Raw genomic sequence first — 18,313 nt, 5'->3', positions numbered from 1 at the left:
AATAATAAAGGTCAGAGATTAATTGGAACTTTGTTAAGAAATAATCTATGTTGTTTTAACTGGACTCTGTCATGTCATCCTTTAAGCTGCAATAAATAGGTCTTGTCAAATAACTTTTATGTAATATTTAGAGGTATTTAATCATACTACAATTTATATTGTTATCTGAAACATATTTGTTAAGCACAAATTTAGTCACCCTATGCATGATGTTTTTAATATTCATATTTTTATACAGGAAAACTGTTTCATGTGATTGTTTTGTCAGTGTTCAGTCGGATGCTTTCAGAGAAACAATATTATGCAAGAGAGCTTTTGCCTGCAGCCCTCCGTTAATCCTGCCTCCTCTGAGTGCAGGGAAATGAAATTCTTTGACAACTGTTAAGATGAAGCTCTGACTGTTTCAAAGAGAATCTGAAACTGCACCTGTCTGTAATTTCTCCTGTGAAGTGAACTACATTCACATGTTTCATAATGTTAATACTGGACTTACACAACCCAGCTGTGCAGCCTGAGCCCAGCATTTGCTGATACTGTCCATTTTTTCATTTACCGTATATTCACACTGGTCCTGCTCAGTGAATCAAACGGATCAGTTCTGAAATTAGCTAGCAGACCTGTCCCACAAACAGGATTACTAATACAGATTGGGATCCTGACATGTTGCATGAGGATATTTGTTCTGTTCTGGGTTTTTCTAGAGAAATCTTTCTGATGAGTTTCACTCAAAGAACAGCAGCACTGAAAGGACTGAATGATGCAGCAGCAGTTGGATTCTGCTCCCACCTAATAAACACTTTATGATTTTCTGATAATTATTTTATTGGCATCTCTAGTCGTCACATCAGTGAAGGTTACAGAGGTGTGATGCTGCTGATGTGTAGCTGCATCCCTCTTGATCAACAAGCACAGGGTCCTGCCTCCACTCCTGACAGAGCAGAATTAGTTTGTGATATGAGAGCAGACCTGCTTTAAATTGATTGTCACACTGGGATCCAGAACATGTTGTAGTGCTGTTACTATCTGGCTGCTAAGAGGATTACCATAGTCACATGGACCTACTGAGGCTCATTGCACACCGGGGTGAATCTGTGTGTGGCTTTGGCAGCAATATAGAGAGGATCTATCAGGGACCTGACAGCACTCAGCTTTCGCTTTTTTTGTTATTATTATTATTTTTGCTGTTGCCCCTTTTTGCAGCCCGGCCAGACCTGGGCTGTGTTCAAACCAGGTTCAGCTTCTTTGCATCAGCAGTTATGGCCCAATTCCACCTCACTCTCTGGAACCCAAAATGATTCAAAATCAGCCATCAACTGGTTGATTGGCCTCAACCAATCAATGTACAGAGATGTAAAGAGATGAATATTCTCCCAGCGACTACTCATTCTCTCCTCTAGTCTGTTGCTGCTTTATGCTGAGACAGAGCTGGGTTTGTAATTCTTTGATGGATTCCACCACAGCTGCCCTGTTGCCTGGTCCCATGGTGAGCTGAAGTTTGACCTCGGCTTCCTGAGGTGACGGGTGGGTGAGAAGCTCTGTGTTGTTCATTGCTGTCTCACGAGTAAATAATGACGTATACAGATTTGCATGTTTTGACATAGCAATCCTGTCCTGCTTTCAAGGCAATGCTCTGCTCAGCGCAAACACTGCCAGAGCCTAGCTACAGCAAGGCCAGACTGGACCGGGTCAGGTCGGACTGCACTGGACCAGATTGGGTCCGGTCTAGTCTTTGTTATAACTTGCTATTTTTGTTATTTTCTTTTGCTCAGGATGATGAAGTGGTTCTACAATGCTCGGCTACAATTCAAAAAGAGCAACAGAAGCTCTGCCTGGCAGCTGAAGGCTTTGGAAACAGACTCTGCTTCCTAGAGTCCATCTCCAACTCCAAGGTACTGATCATACTTTACTTATTTCTGTATGTAATTTGTGCCTGCTATTTTTTTTGTTGCAGGCACAAAAAAATACATCAACAAAAAAGTAGATTACTTCAGTTCAAGAAATGAAACATGCTTTGGGTTTATTGCAAACTCTGAAATATTTCAACTGTTCATTGGGTCTGGGTCTGGAGTTGTGCAGGTCTAATGAGGTTCAATGTACAATTTGTGAGAATGGTGAGTTTTAATGTTTGTGGCTGGTCACCATAGACTACTCCAGATATTTCAGAAAGTCTCCATTTGACCATGTCACCGTCTGTGGAACATTGTAGACATGATGGACATGAACAGTCCTACACTTCTTCATGATCTATTTCAAGACTTTGGACTTTTTTCTAAAATAATACACACTGAACTGCTGACCATCCTCTGAGCTTCTCAGCCAACATCAGCCCTCCAAGCTGTGTTTTTCTACTTCCAGAATGTTCCTCCAGATCTTTCCATCTGTACCTTTGTGCTGGAGCAGTCCCTATCTGTCCGAGCCCTTCAGGAGATGCTGGCCAGCACAGAGGAGAAGGCTGAAGGGGTGAGTGAAACCACATCTATGTTCCAGGGATGACAGTCATTCTGCTTTCTGATCACTTTGTTTTTTTCACTCTTTTTTCTGACCTTTATGCCTTTTTCATTGAAAAAGAGACTATTGATGTTCATTAGTTCATGTGTAATTGGGCAGACTGCTGTTTTAATGGAGCTTAACGGAGACGCTAAATGGATGAATGGGCATTTCTTCTTGTCTTTATAACTATTGTTTTGATTCGAATTAATTACAATATACATACATACATACATATATATATATATATATATATATATATATATACACTTGAATATTTATTTAGTACTAATGTAAGAACTTAGTAATAGTATTACAGCAGATTCTGACTTGTCACAACAGCTATTCATTCAGATCATGTGGCTGGTAGTTATACTCAGGTGGGTTTCATCTACTATTAGAGTGGTAAATCATAAAATATATTTTTCTAGTTTTGAGCTTAAAAATAAAATCTTTAGTGAAATTTTCAGAACCAGTGTTGTTACTTATTTTCTTTAAAAATGATGGTGTTTTTATAGGACCTTCATATAAATACCTTTATAGTATTGTCTTTACGGTGCTTTGCAAATTTATTTAGATCCTTTAAACTTTTTCAATTTTGTCATTTCATAACCATGAACTTAACTGTGTATTATTTGGATTATTTTTGAGACAGACCAATTACTATCACAATTCTGTGAAGTAGAAAGTAATGCTATACAGTTTTTCAGCAGCTTTTCCCTTAACCCCTTAAAGATCAATTTATTTTAAAAGTTACCAAATTAGTAACCAAAGTGTTTAATCCAGTTGTGTTGTGAAAGTCTCTAAAGTTTGAAATAGAACATTAGAGAACAATCAGCTTCATAAAGACCAAACATTCTGCTTGTGTTCCGCGTTCGTTCCATTCACTTAGTGCTGAACTGAAAGGGCTTTGCTGAAAATTTCTGGTACAACTTTGAACATATGTGGAAATATTTTTTCCACATATGTTCTCTGGCTCTGTTCGGATTGTCAAATGTTATAAGAATAAAATATTTATAAAATTCCAGGTCTGTTACACTGAGCGTCAGCTCTCCTTTATCTGAATCCTTTTATTCTGGAGGCTCTGACATATCGGAATTGATCAAAGTTTAGAAGATGATTAGATAAAAGAATATTACTGCTGTATAAGGATGCTGAGTAAGATGATGGAAATATTTTTACTTTACACAGTAGCTACCAAAAACTAGCATGCCATTATCCAGAAAAATCATTCTTTTCTTTTTTTTTTTTTTTTTGTAGCCTCCCCTGACTTTAACAGCAGTAAAAGTCAGGGGAGACTGTAGTTCAACCTTTTATTCTGGCTTTTTTTTTTTTTTTTTGCCTTAAATGACATGTAAGTTTCAAAAATAAAATCTGGTGTTTTTTGAATAATATTTTAGAATAATAAAATGCTTAGGTTTCTGGATTTTGCAGGTAACTCCTTTTGTTTTGAACCAACAGTGATACTTGATGTTGATCAAACCACCTTTATTTGTTGACAACCCAGTTATTGATAAAAAATTTCCTCTTATTAAAGAACTGTGTGGCAAGAATATCTAAGACAATATCTGGACAAATAAAATGTCAAAATGTCCTGTAAATATTCTACTTTAACTTAGAATTCCGACCTAAATATTCACATATACGGTAATAATCACATCAATATACATAATTTGCTGCCCAGAGCAGAAATCCTCTGCAGCAGTGCAGTTAGAAAATGTAATTAACTGCTGATAATGAAGCCATTATCCTGGTAATAGTCTGATTTGAGCCCTGAGTGCTCGTTTCATCAGCTCACATCAGCTTGTTAGGGTGATATTACAAAGGTACCGAGATCAAGAAGGAAGCTCAGAGGGGACAGGGCTTCCTCTGTCATGGGCCCCAAATTATGGAACAACATCCCTTTGCAGGTCAGAGAGGCCCCTTCACTGTCCACTTTTAAAGCTCATCTTAAAACCCATTCATTTTATTTGGCTTTCAACTCTAGTGGGATCTAGTTTTAAATTGTATGTTTTTGTTTTATGTTTTTTTATTGTTATGTTGTGTTTTGATGTACAGCACTTTGTATCAGCTGTGGTTGTTTTAAAGTGCTTTATAAATAAAGTTGGTATGGTATAGATTTAGAATTTTAGAATTTTTTGATGGCTTACACATTTTCTGTGTGTTAGCAGGGATTTTGCACTCTATGAAGCTTTCTAAAGTGAAACCTGAATGTTCTCTGTATGTACAGTTTGTATGAACAACGATTATGTTCTGGACACCTTTATCTGTTATTTGTGTGACTGTCCATGTGTCTCACAGGCGGCCCAGGGTGGTGGACATCGCACTCTGCTGTATGGACACGCTGTTTTACTACGACACTCCTACAGCGGAATGGTTAGTGAAACCACAGCAAAGCAACAAGAACTGCCTCAACTAGGAGAAGCAGACTCAATTCAGATTAGAGTCATCAGTGCTAGTCGCCTGAGCTGCAGAGAACTGAACCAGACATCTTTAAACTATATATTTTTTCATTGTCTCTTCTTTTATGTGTCTCTCTTTCATTCAGGAAAGCTTAATAAAGGCTGTGTCATCATTCCAGGACCAGCCTTGCTGATTGTTTTGGAAGTGCAGTCTAAAAGCCACTGCTTCTAAAATGATTGGCTGCCTCCATGAACAAGCAAACTGTTCTGAGAATGTCAAATAAGACAAAGACTGACAATGACAAAAAAATACACTAACTTAGGTACACCTTGCTAGTACCAGGTTGGTCCCCTTTTGCCGTCAGAAATGCCTTAATCCTTCGTGGCATAGATTCAACAAGGTACTGGAAACATTCCTCAGAGAGTCTGGTCCATATTGACATGATAGCATCACGTAGTCGATGTGGATTTGTCAGCTGTACATCCATGATGCAAATCTCCTGTTCCACCACATCCCAAAGGTTTTCTATTGGATTGAGATCGGGTGACTGTGGAGGCCATTCGAGTTCAGTGAACTCATTGTCGTGTTCAAGAAACCAGTCTGAGATGACTGGCGCTTTATGACATGGCGCATTATCCTGCTGGAAGTAGCCATCAAAAGATGGGTACACTGTGGTCATTAAGAGATGGACATGGTCAATACTCAGGTAGGCTGTGACTAATGGGCCCAAAGTGTGCCAGGAAAATATCCCCCACACCACTGCACCACCACCACCAGCCTGAACCATTGATACAAGGCAGGATGGATCCATGCTTTCATGTTCTTGATGCCAAATTCTGACTCTACCATCCAAATGTCGCAACAGAAATCGAGACTCATCAGACTAGGCAACGTTTTTCCAATCTTCTATTGTCCATGTTTGTTGTGAGCCTGTGTGAACTGTAGCCTCAGTTTCCTGTTCTTAGCTGACAGAAGTGGCACCCGGTGTGGTCTTCTGCTGCTGTAGCCCGTCCTCCTCAAGGTTCAGCGTGTTGTTCAGAGATGCTCTTCTGCATACCTCGGCTGTAACAAGTGGTTATTTGAGTTACTGTTGCCGTTCTATCAGATTGAACCAGTCTAGCCATTCTCCTCTGACCTCTGGCATCAACAAGGCATTTGTGCCTACAGAACTGCCGCTTAGTGGATATTTTCTGTTTTTCTAACCATTCTCTGTAAATCCTAGAGATGGTTTTTCGTGAAAATCCCAGTAGATCAGCAGTTTCTGAAACACTCAGACCAGCCCGTCTACCAACAACCATGCCACGTTTAAAGTCACTTAAATCACCTTTCTTCCTCATTCTGATGCTCAGTTTGAGCTGCAGCAGATCGTCTTGGTCATGTCTACATGTCTAAATGCATTGAGTTGCTGCCATTTGATCGGTTGATTCAACACTTGCGTTAATTATGAAGTGAATGGTGAGTTTATATTTGCAGTGAAAAATGTTTTGCCTTTAAAGTTTAGAAACTATCAACGATGGTGGTGGCAGCACCAGGCTGGTGAAAGGACCGCATTCAGAATGTTGAACTTCACCTTAGATCAACAGTGAGATGGCTGAAACTGGGACACAATTTTGAGATCCAACAGGATAATAATCACAAACACAAATCAAAACTGGTCTTTAAGCATTTTTATTGGCTGTAAGAATGCCTTTCACTATGATTATTGTGGGCTCCTATTTGGTGAAACTTGTTTTGCTTTCTGTTCCTCATTCTAGTTTTTGTGCTGTCTGTCCACCTCGCGATCGTCTACAGACAAACTGGCTTTTGACGTGGGACTGCAGGAGGAAACGACAGGTGATGGATGGATGGATGGATGGATGGATGGATGGATGGATGGATGGATGGATGGATGGATGGATGGATGGATGGATGGATGGATGGATACTAGTTGTCTTAAAACAGTTTCATTGATGACTTGGACTTTTCAGTAGTGTCAGGCATTCTGACATTTCCATTGTGATCACTGATTAAATGATTAAATGTGGCAGTTATATAATGTCTTTTAGTTTTTTTTTTGTTTTTTTTTTTGAATTTCCAATCTTTAAGTTTGAAAAATGTATACAAAAAGGTTGACAGAAGTGAGAATTCTGAGTGAGAAAGTTGGAGTTTCTCACTAACCCTGAGATCATCAAATCTGGCTCTCCTTCATATAAATATAATTATAGCTGTAGTGGAAAATAATCACTGACACAACAGTTTTGACTATTTTTTATTAATGAAAGTAGAATGCTGTAGATTTGCCAGGCCCCTTCACTGTTCATTTATAAAACCTGCTCTTCTCTTTTGTCTAAGGCACAAACTTAATACAAAAATCTAAGTGGTACTTCTGAATACCTACGCTGTATCAGATGTCAAGGTTTCCCTCATGTACCACCAGGCCAAGCATTGCTTGTTTGTTTATTACATATTAGGATGAAACAACTGAAGTGCAAAAATGTGATATTTATTTCAATTGTATTTTTTTATTACTATTATTATTATTTTTTTCCTTTTTTAAAATGTTATAGTTGGTTGGTTAGGTATTGTTAGTAATGTTTCCCAATAACAAATAATTACCCATATTTCCTGTCAATTTTAAACATTTTTAACTCAAACACTTTGGGCCTCTGGATGACTTCCCTAGCGCCCCTACCACCAGGTTTAGCAAGTTTCTTTGGGAAGCTCTGATATGTATTACTTGCCCTAGAAGACCTTAGAAAAGCTAATAGTAAAGCTGGGTGGACAAACTGCTTCTAGAATTCTCCATAACAGAATCCAAAATTCGTCCTCAGTTCCAACCTTCCTAGGAATTTACCCTCTAAAACTGTGTACTGTACTACACAAAATAAATTAATTTAAGTATTTAGCTACAATTTGTTGCACTTTAAGTAGTTCTTACAGTATTGACTTTGTGTAACAAAAGCAACCAGTCGCTCCAGCTTCCTCTGCAGATTCACCAAAAGGGGAGCTGGCATTTGCATGAACGTCCTGGACCTGCTGCTGCTTTTCACACTTTACTTGCAGGTGCTGACCTTGGTCATCCTCTTGGATGACCAAGAGGATGGAAAGATGTTATAATAGCACAATCCTGTTATTTTCATTTAGTTCATTTTATCAAGCCACTCCCACACTTCCTGTTTCTGCTCTATTAATGGTTGCACAGGGAGATTTTTAAATCTCCCTGTGCAACCATTATATGTTGGATAGAGGGAGCCCTCCCCTTATAGAGGGAGGGCTCTGAGCTGATTTCCAGCACAGTGAATCTTTTTATCACATGTGGTATGTAGTAAAATACAAGAAAACATTAGCCATGTTCCATATCCTCTGTTTTACAGTCTGTGTGTGTGTGTGTGTGTGTGTGTGTGTGTGTGTGTGTGTGTGTGTGTGTGTAGGTGAGGCATGCTGGTGGACCATCCATCCAGCATCAAAGCAGCGTTCAGAGGGAGAGAAGGTTAGAGTGGGAGATGATCTCATCCTGGTCAGCGTCTCCTCTGAAAGATATCTGGTCAGTTGTTGGTCTGTAGGAGAACGTGGGAGCAGCACCAAGCTCTCATCTCTCACTTTTCCTTCCTTGACTTACAAATGAATTTTGTCCTCCTTGTTTTTACTCATCTTCTGCCTTTGCTGCAGCAGCTCCTATAATGATCTGTAATGCATATATTGACCTTCTGTTTATATGTTAGTGTATACTAAGGCATAACAGCAGACATGTTGGGTCTGTCCAACATTCTCTGAACAATCTCATACAGTTGGTAAAGCATGTTGGACTTGAATGCAGCTTGGAGGCTCAAAGTTCCAGGTTTGCCTCTGTCTACATAGCTAATGATCACACTGACAGCATCAGTGATGCGTTGTCACTCAGGCTCATCAAGTTAATATAAACAGAAAATTGACTGCTGATAATGTTTACTTAACTGTTTACTCAAAGTGTTTTATGCTGGCGTTGATTAGTCTTAACCAGAATTACTAAGTTTATTAAATTAATGAATATGTACACCTTCCGTGAGTCAGTGAGTCTGTGCTAACAGACAGACTCACTCATCAGCCAGTGGTGAACTCAAGTTCCCCAGTCTACCTGCAGGAAATCTCTTGTCTGTGCGCTGATATCATTATAGAAATATCTCTGCCTGTGTAATTTGACTTATCATGTTTCTTGTAGCATCTGTCCTATGGGAATGGCAGCCTGCAGGTAGATGCAGCCTTCCAGCAGACACTATGGAGTGTGGCTCCCATCTGTTCTGGCAGCGAAGTAGCACAAGGTACGTCATTGAGCAGTTAGTTTTCCCTTCTGGATTCATTTTCCTTCCTGCTTGTGGTCTGGTCCAATCAGCAAATTAACTTCTAAGCTTCTTCAGCTGGAACGTAATGAAAGATGACTTTGACTTTTACACAGGTTTGTTACTCCATTTGGACAAAGTATTCCTACATATAACTTGTAGAAATTGGCCTTACTTGTGATTAATTTTTAGTCTTATTCAGTTTTTTATCCAGTGTCTTAAAGATCCTTAATAATTTTCTTCAAGACACTTGAACTGGGAACTTAAAGCCTCCTGACTAGCAGTCAGAGCTCTCCAGGGACTTTACAATAACATCACTCTGTCACAAAACCTGTCAGTGTGTAGAAGAAAAGATTCACTCTGATCCAGGACAAATTCAAGTAGATTAAAAAAATTATATCGAAGCTCAAATCACCATTAACCTGTCATTCACAGGTTGTCATTCACAATGACAGGGGTGTCAAACTCCAGTCCTCAAGGGCCGCTGTCCTGCAGTGTTTAGATGTGCCACAGGTAAAAAACAGTGGAATGAAATGGCTTAATTACCTCCTCCCTGTGTAGATCGGTTCTCCTGAGCCTTGCTAATGACCTAATTATTCTTTTCAGGTGTGGTGCAGCAGAGGCACATCTAAAAGTTGCAGGACAGCGGCCCTTGAGGACTGGAGTTTGACACCTCTGTCACGAGAGGACCCAAATTTGGGTCCTCTCGTGACAGACAGGCTAAGGTCAAGAGGATTTCACTTCTCCCTCTGGTTGCCTCTGCAACTGTTCCCTGTATTCTATCAAGCAGCTTCCAAACTAAGATCAAACCTGAAGCTGAAGCAGAGTTGAAGCAATCAGGCTGCCTGAGGACAAGAGAGAAGGGCTCATAACCGACATCAAGCCTGTTGATAGTCCACGTACAGACAGGCCAGAGTCTGGGAAGCCATGGCAAAAACTGAGCTGGACTGGTTGGGAGGCAGACCCAATGCCCCAATGTTTACATTAATACCAAACTGGGCCAGCACTGGATCACATCTATGTTAGGCAGAGAGAACCTATGGAACCAGTAACTGCAGCTGGCACATGAATTTTACCTTAATCGTGCTGGCAGCCACTTTTTATCCTCCAACAGCTTACTTGAGTATTGGGTTACAGAGTTACAGCAAACTGACAAAAAATATGTCATCCAACCACCAGTCGCTCCAACCAGGATTGATGTTCATCTGGTCTGTGTCACCATCATCAGTTCTAGTTGAACAGTACACACTTTGCTAGGCCTGCAGCCTCGTCTTGTGACAAGTGTTATGTTTCCGTTGTTGTAACCTTAAACTAACTGAGAAATACCCATCATATAAGCCAAGTCTATGTGAAGGGTATTGGATTTATAGATCCTATAAATGCAATACCCTTCACATAAAGAAAAAACTTCTCCAAACTGTCTCAGAAAACCTTGATGATTATGGTGAAAGTCAAAACACTTTCAGACTTTTTTATTACATGAAATTATTATAAGTCAAAATATTAATTGTATGTTTTTAACAGAAACTTACATTAACACAAATGTACCTGCTGCTCTTATTGAAGGTTCTCTTTCAAACCTCAGCTTAGCATTTTTAATCAGAGAAGGAAGAAAAGGTTCTTCTGGTACTCTTAGTTCAAACAACATTTTCATTTGACAGTTATGCCTCATTTCAGCTTCTCAATTTTACCTTCAACCTTTTATCTATGCTGTTCAAATTAAGTATAGCAGAATTATTATATTTTGTGACTTTAATTTACACAACCATCAGTTAAGTCAAGTCATGTCATTTGAAGTTTTTTAACTTGCTAAATTTTATGAATTCTACTAGTTAACCAGCTCACAACCAAGGCCACAAATTATTATTATGAAGATAATTATTAGTTGTTGTTTTTTCTTTGTTTACTTAGTTTGATAAGAATTTTATGGGCTTGTTTCTAGGGATTTTGTCTCTCCTGTTATTAACCTCTGTAAAGTAATTTGGGCCCTTTATTAAGAGATTCCAAATAAGGAGTTCTAAATCCCAGTACTTCTGGGATTAATCAGGATTTAACATAAGGAACCTGCAAGGAGTAACTGAGAATGAGTTGCCTGAGTTTACCAGTCATTATTCTATAATTACCCCACTTCTTTAAGTTCTCTTTCTGCCATATCTTGCAATTGGCACCTTCATGCTCAGAAAAAAAATAACAAAACAGCTGCAGGTCAACCATATAGTTTGTATCCCTGTTTCTTTACTCCTATTAGGAGTGTTACATTATACAGTCCATTCTGTCTTTTCTTACGTCGTCTTCCTTCTTTATCCTCTTCATGTTCTATTGTTATTTTTCTCAGTTGTCAGTTTTACTCTGTTGTCTGTAGGTTTCCTAATAGGAGGGGATGTTTTGCGCCTCCTCCATGGACATATGGATGAATGTCTGACTGTTCCATCTGGGGAACATGGAGAGGAACAAAGAAGGTGATGTTGTCTGATATTAAAAATGATTTGAAGAAGTTCAGATTTTAGAGCCTTCTTTCTTTATTGTCTCTTGTTTAAAATACAACTGAATGCTCTTGTCCATGGTACACTGAACATAAATTCTATTTTCTCTTGGTTAAGATGCTAACAAGATGTTACTATTATTTTAGCTTTAATAAGCTAATAAGATGTTAGGTGGAGCATCTTATTTAACTTACATTTTCTTAGGTTGTCAGTATTATGAAGGAGTATTAAAGTTACAGCTATTAGTTTTTGTATTCTGGGTTGTCACCCTGCAGATGAGACAATGAGTATGTAGCTGTGGCTGAGCTGCTGCTGGCAGAAACACTGAGTTCTCCACAGTGACAGAGAGTCAGAGAGTGAGCTCCTTTATGGTTTGAAGATGTTCCCACTGGCTGCAGCCATACTGTTTAACAGCACTGCTGAAAGTGTCTGTGTACTCCCCCTCACTGACAGCAGCTTAGTGTCTGTGATTCTGACTCATCCAGGTGCATAGATATTACTGTACACAGCACAAAAGTAAAACCGCCCAAGAATTGTTTGAATGTCAGAGGAAGTGTTTGTGGTTTGGTGTAATGGCTTCATTTTCTCTCCAGGTCAGTGCACTATGAAGGAGGAGCAGTTTCGAGTCACGCTAGGTCCCTGTGGAGACTGGAGACACTGCGCGTCATGTAAGCACAGCGTGTTCATTGGGCTCATATGCACAGCAAACTGCTCCTTTAACATAAGATCACTGCTATACATAACCACACTCCTACACACTGACAGACACACTTGATCACATAAGTTATTGTGTTCTGTGTCTGTCAAGAAGTTTTCAGCTCCTGCTGCTGAGTAATGAACTGGTAGCGCTCACTGTACTGCTGGCTGCAGAGTGTCAGAGTACAAGTTAAAAATATAACACATTTTACTCAAAATGTGTGCGTCACAAGCCTTTAAATGGCCGTGATGGTTGCTAAGGACTAGCACTGTCACAGCTTGACGTTGTGTTTTGAAAGGATTGCAGACCATTACCATGCATGGTTGCCATGTATCAGATTGTCTACACTGGTCACCTGCATGCAACACTTTGACCACACTGTGTTGTATTCCATTTTTCAGTGATGGTAAAGAAACTATGAACATTATTTTGTGTAGCACTTAAAACTGAAGAAATGTTATGCTGTAATATAGATTTTACAAAAATTGCATCAATAATTCAGTAAAATGCAGCAAAATAGAATCCATTTATACTTGGGTTCACCTTATCAGTAGTCAGCACAATCTCACTGTGATGAATATTAAAGCTACTATATATTACCTGTAAAGAACTAAAGTCATGTCAAGTTTATTTGTGTAAAGCATATCAGTAACAAAACAGTTCAAGGTGCTACACATGATAAAAACATAGCACAATAAGCAATTATGAAATGAGCAGTAAACAATAAATTTTGTCGAATGCCATCATCAAAATCATTGAGAATAATAAATACTAAATATATTGTTCAATGTTCCAGTTATTATTGATCAAAAGCAGCTCTAAACAGGCAGGGTTTTAATTTAGATTTAAATTAGTTTTGCAGTTTTCTGGAAGTTTGTTTCAGATTTGTGGTGCATAGAAACTGAATGCTGCTTCTCCAGGTCTGGTTCTGGTTCTGGGAATGCACAGCAGAACCAGAACCAGAAGACCTGAGAGGTCTAGAAGGTTGATCTTTCATGTATTTTGGTGCTTAGCAAAACCACAATCTGCCCAATGCTCTTAGTGGACTCTCAAAGTCTTTCTGAGACAACAGTAGCCACTGCTGACTGAAGCACAGCACATCTCTCTGACATGACAAATACAGAATCATTTCTATATTTAATCATGGCTGATTGACCCGATTGGAGTGTGAAAACTGAACTCATATTAACATGATGCGAGCTGATAAACATTAAACGTTTTTTTTCCACATTTGTTTTACACTGTTTAGATCTAATTGAATAATTACTTGCTGTGAATAAGTGTGCCTGCAGGGTGGACCTATTGGTACCATCTTGATTATATTCTATTTCTATGTACAATTATAAAATAATTTGTTTAGTACATTATTGAAAAGTTAATTTATTCCAGTAACTCCATCACAAAGAGAAACACATTATACAGATTTATTCCACTCAGTCTGATATTTTCCAGACTTCATTTCTGTTGGTTTTACTTATTTTCAGCTTCTATTTGATGAAGCATAATATTAAAGATTAGAATGCTATGTCAGACCAATTAAAACACAATTTTAATCCAGAAATATAAGCTTAATGAAAGTTATGTTTAATATTTGCTTAATTGTTGTCATTTTCTAAATGTAGATTTATTTTGACAAATGTGCTGCATCAGAACTGGTGGTGTTGAAAGCTGTGTTTGCTCTTGTGTTTTTTCCAGGTGGAGTGGGAGTCATATCCGATGGGGTCAGCCTTTCAGACTCAGACATGTGACCACAGGGAAATATCTGAGCCTGACTGAAGACAAGTCTCTTCTTCTGATGGACAAAGAGAAAGCCGATGTGAGGTCCACTGCCTTCTGCTTCAGGTTGTCCAAGGTAAATCCTCAGTGAAGACCACCACAGTGCCAGGGAGTACAAGTGACAATCTGACTGAGTTTTTGTTCTCTGATGCCGATCAGGAAAAGCTGGACCCTGGTGTGAGGAAGGAGGTGGACGGGATGGGTACACCAGACATTAAATATGGTGACTCTGTGTGCTATATTCAACATGTCAACACCTCCCTGTGGCTTACATACCAAACTATTGATGCAAAGTGTGCACGCATGGGTGGAGTACAGAGAAAGGTATTATGGTATACATTTAATTCATTTAGTCTTTAATGTGTTTTCAGCAGACCTTTCTGGATTCAAGGCCGCTGTGAATAACTGTAAGAGACCAATAGTGCCAGAGATTTCAACTGCAGATACACCAATCTTGGTGTATCTGCAGTTGAAATCTCTGGCAGTCTTGGTATATCTTACTAACTTTTACAATAAAAACAAAGTACTTGTTTTTCTTCCTGAATAAATTTTAAAAAATAATCTTAACAATAAACTGTTGTGATATAAAACAATGGCATATCATCAAGAGCCCACAGTTACAGAGCTGTCTCTTTGCAAACCATCCTGGTGGTGGGACCAGTAGGGTCCCAACACCCAACACAAATGAAAGCCAACCACATGAATTACAGAATATCTCATTTTCTCCTATGCAATAATATTATAATGCACAAACAGTTTAAAAGAATACGTTACAAGATTTTCCTTGGTTTTTTTATGTCTAAGTTCATATCAGAGGAAAAAGTTCTGATTTATTGTTAGATTTTTGAATCACTGAGTTTTTTTATTGCAGTTAAACATAAGCCTTTTCATCATAATTATTGAGATACTTTAACAGCTCAGGCAAAAGTTACACTGTGTGTAGAAAGAGAGCAGTGTTTGTTACACAGCTCTGCAGTTTGATGTATTTCAAAACCAGATAAGAAGAACTTTCAGCCATCGAAAGGTCCTACGGTGCTAATGCTGTCGAGACCCAGTTCTTAGTGCTTCATCAAACATAGACTTGCAGGATATTGTTTTGACACTATACATCTTTTTTAAAATCCCAGTTCATTCACGGTGGTGATCAGAGAGTGATTCAGTATTTTCTGGGGGATTTTGTTGGTTTTGTGTGTGTGTTCTTTTAGGCCATCATGCACCATGAAGGTCACATGGACGATGGGCTCACTCTGTCTCGGTCACAACATGAGGAGAGCCGGACTGCCAGGGTCATCCGCAGTACCGTCTTTCTCTTCAACATTTTCATCAGGTGTGTTCTGCTACACACTCTCACCTTCACACTTTATTTACTAGAGATGTCACAACAGAGCACTGACAGTTTGAGTAAAACAAGTAAGTGCATCTTCTAAGCATCATCTCACACATTTTCATTGATAAACTGGAGTAGGAGCTCTATGAAGGATGGTCATTTGTCAGTTTATCTTATACAAATTATACAAAGCTATTTCACTGCTTTTTAACAGAGATTAGGGAAGGTTTACTCACCCTGTCATTGACTGATATAAAAAAGAGTCTGCCACACTTTTCTTTGGGGCCAGTGACAAAGATGCCTTCATAGTTACCTGAGTGCCTTACTGCTGCTGAAGTCAGAAAATGTCTGCCCGTCTTGTCTAGTGTTTTGTTGTGGGATGAAAATAGTTTCTGACGTGTGCCTGCAGGTAGTGTTTTACATGCACAGTCCTAGCAGTTCAGAGTGGATTCTTCTACAAGAATACTTTACAGTCTTTACAGTCAACTTTTGCTAAAAAGTAGATTTAAATCATATTAGGTTGCTCTTCTTTTATTGAAAAGGTTTTTCTGGACTAGTGGTCATTATTTGCAGCAGATCAAACAGGAAATTGGTAGAGAATGAATCAGCAATTTGAAATGTGAACTAAGATAAGCAGATGAGACATGGTTGGAGATGTGGTTGACTGGGGTCTGTTGATGTTTACGGAATACACTGGGTTCATTAGAGTGTTGTGTGCAATGTCCTCTAATTTAAGAGGGAATGTCTCCTCCTAGAGGTATAAGGGCACAATAGCTTGATTTTTGATAAGCACATCAGAGCCAGATTTTAGCTTGATGTAGAAGCAGCCTTTTTCTTCTCCAAAAGATTGTGTGACAAGAAAATCCTGATGAATTCAAGAAAACTTCAGTTCAGATCATAATCCCTTCAAACATGAAGAGATGTAAACAAATGTTATGAAGTACAGGAACATAATCAATGTGACAGTATTAGGAAGTAGCATATGTGCACAAACTTGCAAAACTCCAAAAGTAACATGTCTCTCCATCTACTGATGGAAGGGAGTCCCAACAGTGTGCCAGTCATTCTGCTCAGGATACAGAAATACTGCACTAGTGGGAACCTCTTAACCCCTGAGTTGAACCCATTTACTACACATGAAGACAGAAAAAGAGATTTAAAGCAGTTATTTTTAAGTCCAAGGCAGTTCCCATGAATTACTTGTCAGTCAGTCAGTCAGTCTGAGCTTTACAGTTTATTCTATAACCAGAACTGTACATTGGACTGATTTCATTAAAGACATTCTGTTCTATGGAATCTGCAGAGGTCTGGACACAGTGAGAAAGAAAGGAAAAAGTTCTACTTTAGATCTTCCCATAGACTCAGTCAGTCTGAGTCTACAAGATCTGATTGGCTACTTCCAACCACCTGAAGATCACCTGGACCATGAAGACAAGCAGAACCGGCTGAGAGCTCTAAAAAACAGACAGAACCTCTTCCAAGAGGAGGTAGGAAACAACTCCAGGTGTGTTTGTGTGTGTGTAGGTGTGTGCGCGCGTGTGTTTGTGTGTGTATTACAGGGTTTTTCACTCAGAGCAAAGCCAGCCGGAATAGACCTTTGGTTGGATCATGATATCAGTTTTCTCTTGGTGACTTTGACCTGACAAATTTAACCATATGACTATCACATGACCATGCTTTGTGCTGCTCCCCCTAGAGGAGAGAGGGAGGAGATCACTCTAAGATTTCAGCTTGATGTGCTGAAAATGCTGTGACTGCAGTAGGGCACACCAAATCTGCAGGATATTTGTACATGCAGTGATCTCACCACCTCTGGGGTCTTGGTCAGCCCCAGTCCACCCATTCTGTCTATCTCCAGTTTAGAGAAAACTTTGGCAGCCCTGCTGCCAAACTGCTGGTACAGCTGAAGGTAGCAAGAGGAGCGGGTTCTAGCTGTTGATGCAGCTCAAGAATTTCTTTGTAATTATTTCAGGCATAAAAGAGCAGTGCTGCCATCCCTGGGGGTTAGCCATCATTTTTCACCTCAGTGACAGTAACTCAGGGGGCAGAGATAACTGGCAGATTGCTGGTTCAAATTCTAATTCTGTCTGCTTCAGTTATGTCCTTTGGCAAGACACTCCACCCAACTGGTCCTCTGATGGTGGCCAGTGACACTCACTGTGTGTATCCTGTCAGTCTGCCCTAGGACAGCTCTGGCTTCAGTGTAGGTTACCGGCACCGGCTAATGAGTGAATGGCTGAATGTAATCTGAAACTGTTTTTGAGTGCATTTTGTTTGTTGGAAGTGAATAAACAGAAAATTCTTTGCAGATTTCTGAAGCAGTCTTCAAGTGCATAAGTTCTCCACAGATACCACAGATGCAACAGATGCCACAGATGCCACAGATAACACAGATACCACCGATGCCACAGATAACACAGATACCACTGATGCCACAGATATCACAGATACCACAGATACCACAGGTACCACAGATGCCACAGGTACCACAGATGCCACAGGTACCACAGATGCCACAGGTACCACAGATGCCACAGATGCCACAGATACCACAAATGCCACAGATGCCACAGGTACCACAGATGCCACAGATGCCACAGATACCACAGATGCCACCGATGCCACAGATGCCACCAATGCCACAGATACCACAGATACCACCGATACCACAGATACCACCGATACCACAGATGCCACAGATACCACCGATACCACAGATGCCACAGATGCCACAGATACCACCGATGCCACAGATACCACAGATACCACTGATACCACAGATACCACCGATACCACAGATACCACAGATGCCACCAATGCCACAGATGCCACCGATGCCACAGAT

At 39.6% G+C, this 18,313-nt stretch overlaps 1 protein-coding gene across 1 annotated transcript in view; it reads left to right on the top strand.

The window, feature by feature from the left end:
* LOC103154342 (ryanodine receptor 2-like) overlaps positions 1 to 18,313 on the top strand; it is a 68,069-nt gene that overhangs the window by 34,489 nt on the left and 15,267 nt on the right. The window contains exons 2-13 of the mRNA XM_016662651.1: positions 1,770 to 1,889; positions 2,356 to 2,460; positions 4,789 to 4,863; positions 6,645 to 6,723; positions 8,301 to 8,413; positions 9,068 to 9,167; positions 11,548 to 11,644; positions 12,262 to 12,336; positions 14,061 to 14,217; positions 14,301 to 14,465; positions 15,347 to 15,468; positions 16,772 to 16,955. Of these exons, the coding sequence (XP_016518137.1) occupies positions 1,770 to 1,889; positions 2,356 to 2,460; positions 4,789 to 4,863; positions 6,645 to 6,723; positions 8,301 to 8,413; positions 9,068 to 9,167; positions 11,548 to 11,644; positions 12,262 to 12,336; positions 14,061 to 14,217; positions 14,301 to 14,465; positions 15,347 to 15,468; positions 16,772 to 16,955 (1,392 nt within the window). The remainder of the gene's footprint in view (positions 1 to 1,769; positions 1,890 to 2,355; positions 2,461 to 4,788; positions 4,864 to 6,644; positions 6,724 to 8,300; positions 8,414 to 9,067; positions 9,168 to 11,547; positions 11,645 to 12,261; positions 12,337 to 14,060; positions 14,218 to 14,300; positions 14,466 to 15,346; positions 15,469 to 16,771; positions 16,956 to 18,313) is intronic.

Source organism: Poecilia formosa, unplaced genomic scaffold (assembly GCF_000485575.1).
Source record: "Poecilia formosa unplaced genomic scaffold, Poecilia_formosa-5.1.2 Scaffold382, whole genome shotgun sequence".
NCBI classification, from domain to species: Eukaryota; Metazoa; Chordata; class Actinopteri; order Cyprinodontiformes; family Poeciliidae; genus Poecilia; species Poecilia formosa.
Note: the sequence above shows the minus strand (reverse complement) of the source record. Positions and strands in the feature narration are given on the sequence as shown.